Consider the following 17,859-nt stretch of genomic DNA (forward strand, 5'->3'; position numbering starts at 1 on the left):
ATCTATTGCTATATTATATTTTTGGATCCATTAGTAGAATATCAATTTACCTAAATGTGAAGTGTCACGTAAAAGAAAAGAAAAGACAAAAAAAGAAAATAAATATCCTCAAATTTTTGGAATCATGGAAATTTTGGGAAACGGGGTCAGAAAAGTTTATAATTTACAGCGTAAACTGTAGAATAACAGTTTGTGCCAGAACATAACGAAACTTGAATGTTTGAAGTTTTTTAAGACAAACGGTGTGTGTGTGTGAGAGAGAGAGAGGGAGCACAACTTACAGAAAAGCACATTTCTTTCGCGCACGCCAGCCTATATTACGGTAAAGCACGCGTCATCAAAAGGGGACGACGTTGACGTCAAAGAGTTGTGCGAGGGGCTTCAGTTTTTGTTGGTGTTTTGTAATTTTAAACCGATTTATACGAGTTTCATTAGACATCAAACAGTCTGTTTTGTGCAGAGCTGCCTGCCCTCTCTACACCCACTGCCTTCATCTACGTTATTCTGCTTTTTTATGGACTAATGTACATGCGGACACAAATAAAGTAAGTTAATTGTAAGCTAACGTTGCCTCCACAAACTGGTTCTGTTTTTCCACCTGGTGTCTGTCTGAGACATTTGCTCTCCTCTCTTGCAGAAGCAGTCATGTTTCACAACAGCTCACAGAAGAAACACTGGACGTTTAACAGTGAAGAAGAGCTGGAGCAGATGAGATATAATGCCAATCAGAAATTCCGCAAAAAGACTGTAGAAAGTGGGAAGGTAGGACAGACATATCGGCACAGCGACACTTCTAGTAATCCCCTCCAAACGTTTTAACATATGAAATACTCTACTTTTAATAATAATTTATGTCTGATATAGTTTTTCCCTAAAAGAAAATGTAAAATTATCTTGTTAAAATCCTTAAAATAACATCTTCTCCATCTCCCTCATTAAAACTTACAGAAACTATGAATATGTAAATATTTTTAATTTCAAAAGTTTAATTGCTTGACACAAGATGTTTCCTACTTAACTGTAAAGTCCATTCTCAGTGTTTGTGCACTGGGGGCTTCATGTTTCCAAATCACACTTGTGTAAGTTGAATACTGGACCAGGATTGGCTTCTAGACTATTTGTGATGTCATAAATCATGCTTGTAGGCCCACCACTTGAAATTGGATTTTCAATGAACACAAAGAAACTTTCCTCTTTTCAGTAGGTACCTCACCTCTTCCTGTCTGTCTGTCTCAATATTGCAGCCTATAGTGAGTGAGTCTATGTTCTTGGAGCGCCATGAAGAAGACATTTTATTCAGACACTATGAGAAGAGGCTGCTGGACTTCTGCAATGCATTCAAACCTGTAATGCCAAAGTCTGTTGTGGTATGTACTTACTTTCTTTTCCCCATCATCAGAACAATATAGTCTTACTGCTTGTACATATCTAAACCGTGTGTTTGTCTCCTGTGCAGGGTACAGCTATCATGTACTTCAGAAGATTCTACCTGAACAACTCCATCATGGAGTACCACCCCAGGATTATCATGTGAGTAGTGCTGATTGGGGTGAGAAATGAATGGGAAGTGTCCTGGTTTTAGATAGTTGTGGTAGTGGACCACCAGAAGATCAAATTATTGAATAAAAACATCCAGTAATAATTTGCTTCTAAAAGATATATTCACTTACCCGCAGATAAGTTAATGTTTGGCACATGTGATGTGCCAATTTCCAAATATTTTATAATATCTTCTCAGTTAGGTCCTTTGCCCAATTCAAATTGAGAATTAAGTGACACCAATGGACAATTCAGTCTGATTATAAGGTATCAGGGTGAAATAGTACAGGAAAATTGTCAATATCATGCAATTTATTCATTTTTTATTGGAATATTTTCAAAAATGGTTCTGTAATTTTTACCAAATATTTCACAATTACTTTATGTACTGTAGCTGTTTAACCCAACTAACATAACTAACCATAAGCCATTCAGTTGACTCAACATGACACCATTTAACAACAGTAAATACTTCCACATCAATCCAGGTTCAAGTCAATGTTTAATATAGTTTTACAAGATAATGATTCCTTTAGGGACTAGTGAAAGAACTGTGCTGTTTAGAAAAGATTCAACTTTCCTGATATGCTTTGTAATGCAACTATTCACTCATCACATGGTTCAATTGTTGAAACTGTGTACTGTCCAACCATGTTTTCAGCTAGTTATCTATTCAAACCTTTCCATACCCACCTTCCTGTTTCAGGCTGACTTGTGCATACCTGTCCTGCAAGGTGGATGAGTTCAACGTGTCCAGCGGCCAGTTTGTGGGCAACCTTCTGCAGGAGACCCCAGCTGGACAGGAAAGGGTTCTAGAGCAGATCCTGGAGTATGAGCTGCTTCTAATCCAGCAGCTCAACTTTCACCTGGTGGTCCACAACCCTTACAGACCCATGGAGGGCCTGCTCATTGACCTCAAGGTGGGTGGACTCCTGGAGAGCTTTGAATGTATTCTGCACAGTGCTAAACTAGTTCACTGAGATACTGCCTTCAATTTCACATCATCACAATACCTTGTTATAAATTTCATCCCTCAGACAAGATACCCTACGCTGGAGAACCCAGAGTCACTGAGGAAGAGCGCTGATGACTTTCTGACACAGGCAGCCATGACAGACGCAGGGCTGCTGTTTCCTCCCTCTCAGATCGCTCTGACAGCTATTCTGAATAGTGCCTCAAGAGCTGGACTCAACATGGAGAGGTAGGTCTCTTGTGCTCCAGTTGAATTACTTTTATATTTCCCTAAATCATCTGATGAGAATTAGTAGCTTTCTTCACTTTGGTAAAACAATTTCAGCAACATTTAGGTTTCTTTTCTACAATGTTCAGTATCAATAATTGCAATTCAGCACAAATAAGAATGAAATTTTGCTTAATTTATTAAAATCGTGTGCTATATTTCCCGAGATTTGCCGTGCTGTCTGTATACCACATGCATAAGGAAAAGTGAATTATTAATCATCACAACCATGTTTGAAATATACAGTGGCATCCAAAAGTCTGAGACCACTAGTCAAGGTACTTCTACTTTGCATTTGTTTTGAATGTAATGCATTTTTTTCATTACAAATGATAACAGCTTAACAATTTGAGTGAAAAGTTGAAGTTGGACTCCACAAGTTTGTGCAAAACCCGATGACCCATGTTATCCCAACATTATTTGACAGTTTTCAAAGAGCTTCTTGTGATGTCACAGAATGATTGGCTTTCTCAGTCTTCAAGTGACCCCATAAATGTTCAGTGGGGTTGAGGTCAGGTGACTGAGGAGTGAAGTCCTTGATGGTCAGGTTTCCTTGGTCTTCTTTGGTCTTCAAGTAGTTCTTGCAAAGCTTTGAGGTGTGTTTGAGGTCATTATCCTGCTGCAGGATAGTGACCTCCACAAAGATGTGAACCAGAAGGTACAGCATGTCTCTGAAGAACAGAGCGTTACTTCTCCTTGATCAGGATGTAGTCAACTTGGTGCAGGTGTCCAACTCCAGAGCAGGCAAAACACCCCCAGACTTGAATATTCCCACTACCATGTTTCACTGTGGGTTTGATACACTGCAGTATCATTCTCTCTCCTGTTCATCTCCTTACATACACCTTTCTATTACTGCCATAAATTTCATATTTATTAGTCCACCCCGAGCATTTGGCCTTGTTTCCCCTCCTGAGAAGTGGTTTAGAAACTGGTACTCATCCTCTGAGACCACTACAACACAGCCTTCTTTTAACAGTACTTCTGCTGATTGGAGTCTTGTGATCTTTATTTAACAAAATTCTGTATCTGTGATGAAGCTGCTTTTCTATCTCTCAGGGAACTAAGCTTGATGTATTGATCTTCTGGTGGTGTGGTCACTTTTGGTCTGCCTGATCGTGTTTCAGATACAACTGATCCAGTTTCTGCAAAGCGTTTTAGAGCTCCATGCACTGCTTCCTTAGAAACCTTTAGTCCAGCTGAGAAAGCCTCTCTTTGCTTAGAATAATAATTTGACTTCTAACACTTTCACTTAGTTCTGATGCCATGTTTCCCACAGTCACAATGCTACTTAGTAAGCAATGATCTGCTGGAAACTTGAAGCACAGCCATATATCAAACAGGTCAACACTGGCTGCAAGTTGAATTACTTGAATGAGCCTCTGATAAGTAGATCAAATCAACCTGAGTGTCATGTGAACGCATGCTTCAATGGAAGGGACACAACTCAAGGAAATCTGAGCTTTTGTACGAAGGAGTTAAATTTGATTGCTGACCTAGAAATAGTGCAGAATCTTAAATATTTCTTGATTGTACATGTCATAACGTCTTATATTTCAATGTTTCTGAATCCTCAAATTTTCTGATTATTTCCAGGTTTTACATGAAAATATTAGAGATGTGATCTCAAACTTTTGGACCCAACTGTATTTTTTGAAATTTGAAGTGAAAGGTGATTGGTCCTGAGAACTGGAACATTATGCATTTGTTTATTTGTACAATAATTAAAGGAATATATTATACCAGAGTGAAAACAACAAAAAGCTAAATAGCCAGTTTTGTTAATGTGTTGATCATAAAAGAATCCCCTTTGCTTATTATTCTAATGCATAGCTACCTGACTGAATGCTTGGGACTGAAGGACAAAGAGACCCTCTCAAAAACCTTTGAGTCAATGAGACGTGAGTAATTTGACACCACAAGGTGGCGACATTCAGCTATGTTCTGAGCTTCACTGCACTGAGTTTATCTGACTGCTTCCTCTGCACATCCAGGGATGAAAACCCTCCTTAAGAGGTATGGACTTGCCAAACCAGATGAGGTGAACGTCTACAAACAGAAGCTGGAGAGGATCCATGCAGAATTCGGCACAAGTTCAAGCAAGTAAGGAGATAAAGTGACCTAATTGAGCAACTATTGTCATTTTACTCTGTCTAAACTCATATTGTAGCATATTGGTTATCATATGTGTAAACTTTTTTAATCATAGATGCGGTCGCTATCCATCCCCACACCCGAGTAAAGAACTCCAGGTTTTTGTCGTATGTAGTAACAGTTTTATTTTAGCCAGGTTGTCGTATCTAAGATGCAAAAGGTTCAAGGTTCAGTATCAGGTAGAAAAATAAAAAGGAACACATCATCAGCTGTATGAAATACAGAAAGGAAGTACAACAGCACGCCACATTCCTATTACATCATCCATACCATGTAGCACGGCTGATATTGGTATGGCTGACGAGGAGAGCTGACTTTTAGGCTCATTCGCAATCATCTATCAGTCGCCAGTTATCTGTTAACACTTGGTGAGGTCCGTGGTATCTTTAAGTGCAACTACAGTAAACAGTTTGGTAAACTCTTAAGCTATGACAGGCACAGATTCAGACTTTTTGCAGCTGCTTGTATCACAAGGAGGCACAACGAGGCCAACCCATACGACTTTTGATTAAATCTGTGCGTGGCATGACTTCTCACGATGAATCTACATGAAAACAAACAGTCGGTGCGTAGGTGTGCAGAAACACCCGTGAAGGCGGGGAGAGCAAGAGAGACTGCAAATGCATGAAAGCTTCCACCACCAGGCTTAAAGAGGAGTTCAGGTGATGTTCATTAAGAGCAGCATATATGTAGGCCCACACACTATAGCAGGTTCCATTCAGGATTAACACATGCACAGGACAAGTTACAGATATCTCCTATTATCTATCTCTCAGCTCTGTTCCGCTATAATCATACACAAACACCTTTTTTTTTTTTTAAACGTCTATACAAGCCTAAGTTTATAATATCAACAAACAAAGCAGTGTATAAAAATGTAACAAGTGGTTCCAGTGCTGCGTGGTAGCTCTTACACAAAGACAGTGGAAGTCATTAAAACGGTTTGAAGGAAGAGCTCGTCGAAAAAAATTGGGCGACGTTGGCGAGACGATGGTGTGTAGAAAGGGAGTTAAGGCTTGTGTCGTCTTGGAGAGAGGTGCTATGTTAAAATTCCCTGATGACAGCAGATAACACTACTTCAATGCTTTGGATTGCCTCCCCCTCCTCTAATGTCTTGTCTTAAATTTCTTTATTGAGAAGTAAAAAGGAAGGGGCTCATCAAGGCGGCCCCATCTGTCCGGCTCCATGTCAATCACCAAACGTTCCGAGGGAGTGGCAGGCATACCAGAATAAAAGACGTTCACGCCATTTCTGCAGTAGAGTGTATCTCAGGTCCATCTTCATAGAAATCATCTCTTCAAGGTGTTGAATCAGTTCTGTGTCTGAAGTATTTTGGGGGAAGGGGCTTTGGAAGGACAGTATTCAGATATGCAGCAAGTGGTTCCCCATGGAGAACAGCCATATTGCATTTGTACTGCCAGGAATCTCTGCCACATGCTTATAAATACAAACTGACTTCAGTCGTGCAACCTCACGGGACGAGGCCTCGCTTCGGCTGGCCGGCCGTCTGATTACCACACTTTGACTCTCAGGTGGAAATCCATACAATTCACATTACCTGGATGGCAGCAGCCAGTGACATGATGGTGCACTCTGTCCTGTAAGATAAAGTGGACACGTTTGTGAAAGGCACATGCTGTCAATTTTGGCGTGTATAAAAAAATGCTACTAACAGCAGGGCTATCAGTCTGTATGTACATATTCACACATGGTGCAAGCTAGTCTACATGACGTCACAGCAACTGAAAATGAAGACACGTAGGAAGCTACAACTACTAATGGTGAACATGAGGGTGTAGTGGAAACTACATGTCACATTCTTGACCTAAATGAGTGTTTGTAATGGACTTGAAGGAGGGGGTTGGAAGAATTCACCAACAATTACAGCTTGCAAAGATTATGACGTTAACAAAAGGTAATTCTGGGACATGATGATTTACTTCACTGCTCATAGTGAAATTGTTTGTGTTACAGCAAACGAAAGAGAGGATACGAGGAAGACGGCCATGTAGCAAAAGAGCCACGCATGACAGAGGAGGTGAGACAATATTCTGCGTTACAACTTGACATCCAGGCAAACAAGCTACTTGTTTCTTGTAGAATTAAATACGTTTGTTTCATTGCAGGAATTGACTGATGAAGACCTGCTATGAGCATTTATCCCAATGTGGTTCAAACAACGTTTTAAGTTATTATACTACTTAATTCCAATACTGAACTGTCAAGTTAATGACACAGATGACTGAGACTTTAAAGAAAACATGATGGGAGTGTCACAGTTTGTATAAGTATACATTTTCTTTTCTAAATCTTGGGTTTTCCTTTGTTCTGCAGTAAGAATAAAGATATTTTTCTACATATTCTGTCTTAATGTTTCTGTGAATTAACAACAGACTAGTATAACAAGCCACACGCTGCTGTGCTTTGCATAAATTTCTCCACAATGAACGACTCCATTATCTACTTTACAAAAACTGTTTAATAAGTGCATGCATGTCTGATACAGTCTGTACTATTTCAAAAATCTGCTGTAAACACTTTTCATTTTACTTGGTTTCTGATTATGTGTCTTGTCTGACATTGCGAAGTTTGAAAAAAAAAAAAAAGGACTTAACCAAATAATCAAAATAGCTGATACAATCGGAGGAAAATGAATTCAGCTCATCTCACTTATATACTCATGATTCCAGCAAGAGAATTTATTCTTAATATAAAATAACCATACTTTTCTGAAAGACTTTCTTCCAATCTAGAAAACAAAGAGAAAAAAAAAGGAACAAATAGACAGAAATGCTAGTTTCAGCACTTTGCGGATATTGTCACAAACTTAAAATAAATCAGTCACTAATTACAGTATAAAAAGCATTATCGCTCATAATCCAGTTACAAGAAAAGGGGACAGAGAGAACTAGCTTCTTCATGTCAGTTTCCTCATATTGAGCAGGGAGGGGGGGGGGAGGGGTACACTTTGGCAACCTGTGCTATCAAAACATAGTGGGTACAAAGAAACCTCTTTTAAAATCTTAATATTTGGCCCTCATGATTAAGGGAATGAAATGTACCCAAAGTCAGAATCATGAACACAGTTTATGAGGGGGGAAAAAAAATATTTTTCCTGTGCATACAGCTCTCAGTCACTGGTGCAAGTTTTTTTTTTTTCTTTCTGTTTTTAAGTACTGCGTCGGTTGTTGTACTTGGCTGTTGTTGCATAGCTCTCTTGTGGCGAATGGGACAAGATGACAGGTGGGTGGGGATGAGCAGGACTATCGGAGGAGGACATGATGAGGGACTGGTGGTGGTGGTGGTGGTGGTGGTGGTGGTGGTGGAGGGGTTGCCAAGGTGATAAGGGTAGAGCATGCTAGGTCTCCTCTGTGCTGCACCCCGATGAAGGAGACTTGACGGAAGGATGGGAAGATGGGAGGAGAGGAGGAGTGCAGTACTACCTGTTGCTGTTGGACATGGCATACTGAGCCTGCTTCTGCTGGAGGAGCTCTGTGATGGCCAGCAGCTTTTTCAACACATGCTGCAGAGAGGAAACAGGGATTAGATCAATCTTCTGAAACCTGAGGACATGAATCCTGCTCTATCAACATAACGGTGAATTCACATCAGTCTCTGACCTGCTGTGCTCCCCTCTCATTGCTCAGCGTCCGAAGCTCGTCTGAGTGTGTGGCACAGACCTCATGCAATGCAGCCAGGTCCCGGGACAGGTCTGTCCTAAAGTGCTCTGTGGCTTCAGGGAGGTCAGGGACATTCTACAAACACATTAGATAATTATTTAAACATGCACTAAGCTAGAGTCAAGTTCTGTATTACAGACCATGAGTTGATCAAAATACAAAACATGTTCCTCACCCCCAACTCATCCAGAAACATGATCATCCTATGTTTGTTGTTTTTGATAAAAGGGTTCACACCCTCCATATAGGGCTCCTGTTTGTGGATAGAAAAACATCTGTCAAACAACTCTTACCACATCTTGCAACAGTCTGAACAAATATCAACAATTCTCAGGAACTACTCTGCTGATACATGTCCATTATCAAAACAATACTTTTCCTGCATGCTACTGGTTTAGGTAGATACTCCATACCTTAGCGCCAAATTCAACCAGGTTGGCCAGGTTCTGCACAGACTTGGCCACCAGTGTGAGGGTCCTGCCTGCTGTTGAAGATGGAGGGTCTGCAAGAGGATATGGTACAAAACACAGATTGTAACAAGTCACAGCAAACAGGAAGATTTTGTGTGTGCTTTTGAATGGACACTCACCAGCAATGATGTTGAACATTCTGGGGTTGAGGATGGCAGGACAGATCAGTCTTAGAAAGACAAAACCGCTGGAAGAGGAAGGGATGACTTAAGTTAGACTATAAGGGATCAAACACTAAGTCACACACTAAAATTAAAGTTACTATTGGAAGTGTACAACATTGATTATTTGTGTTTGTTTACCTCACAACTCTTGTGCGCATGGTGGTGTTAGTGGGCCATTTCTGCTGCACAGATTTTTGCAGACAGCCGTAGATGAACCTCAGTGTCCTGGAAAGGTAACAGAGAGAGAGACTTTTTCTTGACTCTTTCATCCTTGGATTTATATTTCTTGGAAGCACCAGTGCAACTCATCCACTGACAAAAACACCACAGTGCTGTGTGTGAAAGTATGTGTGTGTGTGTTTGTTCTTACGGTGGAAGGATCTCAGCAGCCATGAAGATCTTCTCCACTAGTTCAGACAAGATATTGAGCAGATGAGCCAGGTTCAGGTTCACATCCTCATTCTTTTCCAGTTTGGAAGGGTTCAACTTAAAACGAAGAGACAGAAACCATGAAAAAAGTGAAGATAAATTCATTTGAATCCACTAAGTATGGCTGTGAACAAAGAGATGAGAAACATTTCATCTTCTTCTACAGTACAAAAACTGTTGATGTGATATAACTGCCATGTACTTGCACCACATAAGTGAGAGGGCAAATAACCCACAGACGTGTATTGCTCTTTGTGAGTGAGAGGGAAACGCTATTAGATCTTTACCTCACAGGACTGTTTGCTCTCCATGATCTTGAGAATGGTGTCTTTCAGAGCGTGGTGGACGAAGGGTGTAGCTGTGGCCTTCATGTACTGCTCCATCAGTGTGCTGGCCAGTGTGGTCGCTCTGAACAATGTCGTGGCCTCATCTGGTAATAATGCACAAGCAGAGAAGGTTATCCTAGTTTATAGCCACATGGTTGTACTTATTTCTTATGAACTACACAATTATGAATACTTAATGATTACTTATTTTTTATTAACACTTAACTACTACATAACTAATTATGATTTCTGCTGAAACCACTCAACAAACAATGAGCTGCAGGCTGGGGTGTTTTCCAGTGATCGATTATATAGAACGGAGCTTTAATGGGAAAAAACAACATAATCAAGACATTCCTATCAAATCCATTACAAAATCCATGTGAGGTAGGTTAAAAGTCTGAATGCGAGCTACTAGAGGTAAAGTCAAATAATTCTACTTTAAACATGTTTTCTGCTTGTTTTTTTGTTATTGCTTGTTTTCTTTTGTGTATGTGTTTCTTACCCTCCATGTTAATCTCTCTGTCATTGAGTGTCCTGAGTAGCGGGGCTTCAGCCTTTTCGTGTCTGAAGATCCGCAGGAGGAGGCTTGCCAGTAAGGTGCGGTCCTGACCACACACATGGGCCAGAGCGTAGATGACATGGAATTCTTTCTGCAAGATCATCTACAGAGGACACACAAAAATTACATCATTGTCAGTAGACAGCAGACAATTAATGAACATGGCAATCAAAACCACTTTCTGGTTGAGCAGACCTCTTTAAACTCGCTGTACTCCTCTTCGGGCATGATCTTCTCCATGGAGTAGCGGGCACGTACACGTAAGGAGCCCGGCTCGATGCCCTTCAGAGGCACGTGGGAGCTGAGAGGGAACCACTCATCAATCATCTGGCCCTTCTGCAGGCGGTTCAGCTGACAACGCATGAACACTGAGAGGGAGAGAGATGGGAGGTGTGGAGGAAAACAAAAGGAGTGTGAACCAGAGGAAAAAGTAAATGCAGAGACTTCTATCATTTATTATTCAATTTACAGATGTACTTACAGATGTCACTTTCTTTGCTCTTTTTTGTTTTGTTGCTCAGGCTGATTTCAAATCTGTTGATTTCACTCGACAGGTCACTGAAACAACAGATAAATATAATTTTTACTTCTTCAAACAAGTGGAGAAAATATCAGTTTTAAACAGGATAAGTTGCAGGAGGAGGATAAAATAGAGAGGGAGGCAGAAGAGTGGAAGTTGAAGTTGAAGGAGGAAAATAAGCAGGCACATGTGTGATCAACTCACTCAAAAATGAACTCCTCAGTGAAAACGGGGTTCTGCCCCTCCCTTGGGTGCGTCTTAGCCACCTGGACGCTGTTCAGGTAGATGTTACAGTAGGGGTTGGTGAAATATTTCGCCGGCAGCTTGTGGGCCTCCTCAACATACAACACTAGGCTGCTCACCTGGGAAAAAATGACAAATTTAGGACACAAAACAATGATTAATGCTTCCCTTTGTCAATTCATCTTAAGATGTTTAAGCATTCCTCCTCTGACTTTCATTAAAATATTGAAATCCTATTGTTGTGCTCAACCTCAACTAAGTCCTCAAAACAAAAATTTGACACATTGGCTGATGTTAGGTGTACCTGTCTAAGTCTCTTGTTGGAGGTGGGCTGAGTGGTTTTCCTTAGGTTACTGCAGAAAGTTTGAAGGCATTTCATCCAATCCTGCAAAAAAAAAAAAAAGATCATGTTCAGAACATTTGTATCACACAGTTGCCATGTCTCTGTAAGAACACTGTTAACTGCTCACACTATTAGTACTTATGTAAAAACAAGTGGGTAGTTAGGCAAAGAGGTAATCAGGACCTCAGTATGAGACAAAAAGCCAGTGGTCCTCTGTATCTGACAAAGATCCAGTGAGAGCTGGAAGCATTTTTTCTTTACATAAAATAACAGAAGGAGTTTAAAGCATTCTAAGTCCTTTTGGAGACAGAACACAAGTTTAGAGGTTTTTCTCATCATCTGGACAAAATAGATGTGCATGAGCTTCTGCCCTGTTTGATTAGACAGTTAAAACCTCCTATTACCTGTGCCTGCTCTGGAGCCTCCCCCGCAAAGTAGAAAATGTACTGTTCCTCACTAAAGTGCTGGACAACAATCTGGAAACAGTTTGGCCTGAAAAGATAAAATAAGAAATGATGAGAAGAGTCTATATTACTTTGTACTGGATGATGAATTATTAAAAAGACCATTCAGATCAGAGTAACAGCTCTTCCTGCAAACTTCACTAAATTAGGCTAAGGAACAATATTTTGACATCTCACCTGCCAAACAGACTGTCGTGCACACCATACACGGAGCACACACTTAGGTCGATCAGCCCTTTGGGTTTGGTGGCTCTCTTCTCGCTCTCGAAGTAGATGAGCTGGGCATCGTTACCCTCCAGGATGAAGTAAAGATTCTTCCACCTTTTGCCTTTGCCTGAAGGAGAGAGGAACCAAAGATAATTGTAATTATAATGGTAGGTACTGACTGATAGATGCCATGAGATGACTGAGATATATTGTTCATGATATTATAAGGGGCTGTTGAAAACACACCTTTGTTGAACAGGAGGTAGCCTTTCTTGACAATGTTTTTGTAGAAAGCATCTTTTGTTTTCCGTCTGATAGTGTTATAAATTTCTCTCCCATCCACTGTGTCAGTAATAACTTGTTCCTGGTGCTAGAGTAAATACAAAAATTAAAATCACACCATTACACACCCACAGAGGCACAATCAATTCCATTCAAAGAGCCAGCATTTGATTTTTTTTAAATATCTGTTGCTCCAGAGAAATGTTCGAGTTTAGGAGGAAAGAAAACATCTAAATAAAATATCTGATGCAACATATGTTCTTCAATATATAAATTTACAGTTCAGTAACACTTTGCATTTGCTGCAGTTTCTCCAAACTATTATATATTTAGATACTTTGCATTGCACAATGTGAAGATAAAAGATTGTGTTTAATCTACCAAGTTGATCTACCAAGTCCATTTGTGGTTAGTCTGATCAAACCCCAAGTCAAAAGTATGCGTAAATATGTGCAAACTTGCTTAAGAATGCTAGTATATACTTGTACCTACCTGCACTGACACTGGTTCCTTCAGATTGTAGCCCTCAACAATCTGCTCTTTCTTGTAATGGTCGATGATGTCATCGACACTGCCAGAGAGAGAGTAAATGAGGTATGGCACATCAGGAACTACGAGTCAAAATGCCAGATTTTTGCAGGCTACATCTCAAAAAAAACGATACAGTTAGCTTTTCACTTTTATTTTTTAAGTCTGATATAATGACATCTGAACACAGGCACATTGCCACACATACCTGTTGTAGTACCTCCCCCCCATCATGTACTGATTGTTGGGGGTGGGGGAGATCTTAAACCTTTGGATGTTTTCATTGGTGCGAAAAAAGAGGGAGTAGTCCCCGGGTGTGTTGTCTGATGGCCGGACTAGAAAACTGCACACCTGGCCAACTATGTATGAGAGGGAGCAAAAGAATCAAAGTGAGAAAGAGAGCGATAGGTTTTAGTGCATGCTCAGCTGTATATTTTGATAAATGGGCTTCAATGCTCTCAACTTATTTGTGACAAAAAATAATGCATAGTAATGTCGCAAGTGATTAATAACTTTGGAATAATGGAAAGCAAAGATGAATGGTACCTGTCATCAGCAGGTTGTAGGCCTCTTGCTTTGTGATCTTTCCATGATACCAGCTGTAGGAGATGGAACAAGAGTAAAAGAAGAAGAGAAGCAGCCGACAGAATTAGCTTAATCAACAAAATGCTGATGTTCAGTACTTTCAACTGCAACAATGCCGCCTCTCAACACAGAAATATTTAATTACAGACATCTGTGATGGGGACTTTCATTGGAGTAAAATGACTATCGGGTGTTTGCAAACTTAATCATTATTGTCTGCAAATATATCATATGTGCTAAAAGAAAAAAAGGTAAAAATGTGATCATAATTTAATGTATAATGTCTGCCCTGTCAGAGGGGCCCATGGCTCTTTGGCATGCTTACATTGTTTGGGTTAGAGTTACTGACTTAGTCATACTTGAATATTTGCCAAAGCTGAAGGACATCATAGGTGAGGACACTACAATGACTCATACTGTTTACACAGCGCTGCCATGTTGTCCTGTTTGTTAAAGCAAACATAAAAATCTGATTTATAGCTTCAGGACACAGCAGAGTTTGGTCGTATGCTTGGATGGTCTGGACATCAACTGTTACGTTCTGGCGTACAGATGACCGAATGATTAGATATTCTAAGAGAATTAAGTCTAGTGCATTAGACTTACGCTTTTCCCTCATGTGGATCCTCTTCCCGCCCCTAGAAAATATCAGAGACAAAAATCTGTCAATACAAAAAGTCTAATAGACCAATGGCTGCAGTCAAAGTGATGTCTATGGATGTTATGCTTTATAGTCATATATTATATCACAACCTTGGGCACTATGTTTAGGCTGCTTTTATGCAATATATTATTTTCCAAAAAATTGTTGGGAAATATAGGACAGAGCAACAATATTTTTGAAAAAAACACTTCACCACATTTACTATGCAGACACAACAATCAATTTCTATCTCTTTTCAAGGGCATTTTCTTTTATGTTTTGATACACATCTTCTAAAATAAACAAATCCTACTCATCCCGTGCTGTACTCACCACCTCCTCAACCAGATCCTCCACAATGAGGCCCTGCTCCTCTGTGCGAACATTGGTCACCCACATCCAGCCATCATCCAGTTCATTGTGAACAATAAACATGTCCCCTTTCAGGAAACTAGAGACACATAAAATGAGTATTGGAGGGAAGAATTATGTTACAACAATGTGCAGATTGTTTAATTTATAACTATAAGTTCTATATTTATCCATGATTTATTTCATGCTTCTTTTGTTTCTTCTTACACATCCTTATTATCTTTGTAACCTCTGCTATGGTTTTTAATCATGATATATCACAGCACCTCTCTCTCTCACACACACACTGTTGCTCTGTCAGAGAGAAGGCCAAGACATGATTATCTTGACTATAATGTGAAGGAAATTTAACAAAAAAATTCCAGCGGAAGAAACTGTCAAATGTCAAATGTCAAATGATTCGGTGTAAACTGTGATACCACAACATTACCAGCAGGTGTCTCCTCTGACTTACACAACATCTGAGGTACATTTTGCATGTCTGTCTACTCAGTTGAGCTGTGGCTGTGGCTCACTGGCAGACTTAGGGTTGAGGTTGACTTCAGACAGATGTTTATCAGATTTAGGAAATCAAGGATAGCTGGGATCATCAGTAAGTGTGCCTACTACAGCTTAATGACAGGGACAAGACTGTTTTTCATTAACAAGTCAGATGATGTGCTTTCCAGGCTGCTATGAGGGGAAGAGCGAGCCTGTAACATGCCCAAAATCTGAGGAAAAACTAGGCTGCTCTTTGGGAGCAATACAGTAAAATACGATATTTTTAAGCCAAGGAAATCACCAGTGCTTGTTTGTGGCTCAAAGGTTGTAGATCATATGTATGAGGCTACTTTTAAGCAGTGACTGGCTAGGTAGGAAAATGTAATGCTACAACAAGTGTAAGACAAGAAAAGTCTTCTGCACAAATATACATACACACTTACCTGATCTCATCAGTATCTGGCACTTTGGTGTATGGAAGTATGGCCCTGACTCTCCTCCTGTCTTCTACAGGCTATGGAAACATCCACACAAAGAATAAAAATCTCAGTCTTAGCTTTGACCTTCTAAAACGACATCCATGTTAAATCCCCCCAATTATTCCACAAAATCAAGTATTCTACTACAACTCCCTCTGGGAGATATCACACTCAGCTATAAAAAAAGGTAATTAGCATTTGCTTGAGCTTTGCCTTAAACAGTTTTGAATTCTGCCTGAAGGCAAAAAAGGGGAGAAGGAAGATGTGAAAAATACTCCCTTGTACATTGAGCGAGTAGCTGAATGAGGGTTCTTTCAAGTTAGTAAAAGGTACATTATTTCCACCCAATGTTTTATCAGGTATCAGGTTACAATAGTTTTACTGGACAACATTTCATTGGGTTGGGTTTCATTTTGCGTGTCGTACTCTTGGTTGTCACAGATTTTGCATGCATGTGGTAAAGGGTTGAATTAGGTTTTGCTTGATCTCTGAGGAAAGTTCTCTCTTATTGAATTCTAAAACAGTAAAACAGACTGCTAATTCACTTAGAGTGATCCATATCTGAGAACAAGAAGCTGAACATGTAATCACATTGTGAGAAGTTGCGATAAACATTTTAAAAAGAAGCAAATCAGCTGCAAATATTCTCTGAGGTTAAGTATGGACATGCCTTCTGACAATCACAACCCTGTGACGACAACAGAAAAAACAAAACAAGATACTTCTTCCAACGGTTATCTGACACCCTCATCCCTCTGGAAAGCCTTATAATACTTAAATAGGGTGTGTTTCACAATATTTATTTTGAAACATAACTAATAGCTAATAAAGAAATAATAACTAATAGAGAAATATAGCAATTATCAAGTAATATGTCACACAAGCAGTGGCATGAGTTTAAACTTGTAGGGTAATGAAGCACAATTTAAAACATGCTGGAATTGTCCCTTAAAGTTTGGCATTTGGGTAATTTATACTAACAGCCATAAGGTCAGTCTCACCTCTGGGGGCGCCACTGGCGATAGCAGTTTTTCTCCTTTTAGCAGGCAAGACACATAGCTGTAGTAACCAATCAGGTCTGATAGAGAAGAGAACCGCCTCCCACCGATGTAATAGTCCCCACACATGGCGATTATCCTGTTGAGAGAGCACACAACAATGATAAAAGACAGCACAGTTATTTTTAAATACAGGCTAATAGTTGGGCAATTATTCATTCGTTTGGCAGTGAAATTATCTATCTGAATTGTGTCAACATTGTATTTTATCAGTGCTGCTTCTGCTACAAAACTTCTATTTCAAGTAATAGGTAATATCTACCTGAGAGAATCAAAGACAGTGAGAGAGAAAGAATGCCTTGTTGGATCCAACTATCATGACTACATCAGTAATTTGAAACTCAGGTAAAAACCTCAAAATGCCTACTGTGAATAATTACAATGGCGTGATAAAAGTACAGCTCTAAACCTATCCCATTGTGAAGCAACTAATTCTAATTCTGTCATCTGTGGAGAGGATCTTTGATTGAGGGTTTATAATAAACGCACTTGTGCAATTACTCATTTGCTGCATGCACAATCTAAGAATATCAACCTTCTGAGGTGTAAGTGTCATGCAATTAACCTTATGATCATAATTCCTTTACAGACGGGCTCTTTCCTTCCTTCGAGCATCAATGACATCATGCGTCCACACTAAACCCATGTGAGTGAAGGAGATGATGTCATCGTTACTTAATTAGAAAAGTGCATTTTCCAGAGAAAAGGTCTGTGATTTCTCAGAACACAAACCATTTGCTCTCTAAGGTGTAAAATTAGGACCAGCAGGTCAAATATGAGCAGTAGAGTTGTGGCAGGAAATACTATTTTTTTAAACTGAGTCTATAGGACCTACAATAAATTACTTCATCCATACAATGTAAGCTCACAAACCCAATAACCAGTAAGTAAATTAGGTTGTGCACATTGACCACTCTGTCTATTAAAGAGAGTGCATAAAGGCAAACCAGACACAGACTTTGAGAAGCTGGTGTCCACTGCAAGGTGATCATCAATATTTAAACAAAATATTAGTCGAAGCCTCAATCTGAACTTTTTGACAACATTACCATGTCAATTTGAAAGATGTATAATTGCTAGATATAGTATAA

At 39.7% G+C, this 17,859-nt stretch overlaps 2 protein-coding genes across 3 annotated transcripts in view; one reads left to right on the forward strand and one right to left on the reverse strand.

Annotated features, from left to right (window-relative positions):
* Positions 1-339: 339 nt before the first annotated feature.
* On the forward strand, positions 340-7,293 carry ccnh (cyclin H). Of its 2 annotated transcripts, XM_067608060.1 has the most exons (11): positions 340-545; positions 638-762; positions 1,245-1,367; positions 1,457-1,530; positions 2,246-2,459; positions 2,577-2,740; positions 4,613-4,680; positions 4,774-4,882; positions 6,074-6,189; positions 6,908-6,971; positions 7,060-7,293. In XM_067608060.1, exons 2-10 carry the CDS (start codon positions 646-648, stop codon positions 6,943-6,945), a joined length of 1,023 nt encoding a protein of 340 aa, XP_067464161.1. In that variant the 5' UTR covers positions 340-545; positions 638-645; the 3' UTR covers positions 6,946-6,971; positions 7,060-7,293. The 2 variants fall into 2 exon arrangements, with proteins under 2 accessions (XP_067464161.1, XP_067464171.1); XM_067608070.1 differs by lacking the exon at positions 6,074-6,189 and having other exon boundaries at positions 341-545.
* A 96-nt stretch (positions 7,294-7,389) lies between these two features.
* rasa1a (RAS p21 protein activator (GTPase activating protein) 1a) overlaps positions 7,390-17,859 on the reverse strand; it is a 29,191-nt gene continuing 18,721 nt past the window's right edge. The window contains exons 3-25 of the mRNA XM_067608048.1: positions 16,712-16,847; positions 15,675-15,745; positions 14,713-14,830; positions 14,343-14,374; positions 13,698-13,750; positions 13,360-13,510; positions 13,116-13,194; positions 12,588-12,711; positions 12,312-12,468; positions 12,075-12,162; positions 11,632-11,712; positions 11,289-11,446; positions 11,046-11,122; positions 10,760-10,932; positions 10,508-10,667; positions 9,964-10,106; positions 9,618-9,733; positions 9,386-9,472; positions 9,203-9,270; positions 9,027-9,115; positions 8,789-8,866; positions 8,554-8,688; positions 7,390-8,456 (exon numbers count right to left, since the gene is read on the reverse strand). Of these exons, the coding sequence (XP_067464149.1) occupies positions 8,373-8,456; positions 8,554-8,688; positions 8,789-8,866; positions 9,027-9,115; positions 9,203-9,270; positions 9,386-9,472; positions 9,618-9,733; positions 9,964-10,106; positions 10,508-10,667; positions 10,760-10,932; positions 11,046-11,122; positions 11,289-11,446; positions 11,632-11,712; positions 12,075-12,162; positions 12,312-12,468; positions 12,588-12,711; positions 13,116-13,194; positions 13,360-13,510; positions 13,698-13,750; positions 14,343-14,374; positions 14,713-14,830; positions 15,675-15,745; positions 16,712-16,847 (2,458 nt within the window). The 3' untranslated portion in view covers positions 7,390-8,372. The remainder of the gene's footprint in view (positions 8,457-8,553; positions 8,689-8,788; positions 8,867-9,026; positions 9,116-9,202; positions 9,271-9,385; positions 9,473-9,617; positions 9,734-9,963; positions 10,107-10,507; positions 10,668-10,759; positions 10,933-11,045; positions 11,123-11,288; positions 11,447-11,631; positions 11,713-12,074; positions 12,163-12,311; positions 12,469-12,587; positions 12,712-13,115; positions 13,195-13,359; positions 13,511-13,697; positions 13,751-14,342; positions 14,375-14,712; positions 14,831-15,674; positions 15,746-16,711; positions 16,848-17,859) is intronic.

Source organism: Thunnus thynnus, chromosome 2 (assembly GCF_963924715.1).
Source record: "Thunnus thynnus chromosome 2, fThuThy2.1, whole genome shotgun sequence".
Classification (NCBI taxonomy): domain Eukaryota; kingdom Metazoa; phylum Chordata; class Actinopteri; order Scombriformes; family Scombridae; genus Thunnus; species Thunnus thynnus.

What these genes read in the sequence shown, in the direction of transcription:
- ccnh (XM_067608060.1), top strand. Translation starts at nt 646, where the DNA reads ATGTTTCACAACAGCTCACAGAAGAAACACTGGACGTTTAACAGTGAA. An exon ending in TAATGCCAAAGTCTGTTGTG is followed by an intron (nt 1,368 to 1,456) that starts GTATGTACTTAC and finishes TCTCCTGTGCAG; the next exon opens with GGTACAGCTATCATGTACTT. An exon ending in GCCTGCTCATTGACCTCAAG is followed by an intron (nt 2,460 to 2,576) that starts GTGGGTGGACTC and finishes TTCATCCCTCAG; the next exon opens with ACAAGATACCCTACGCTGGA.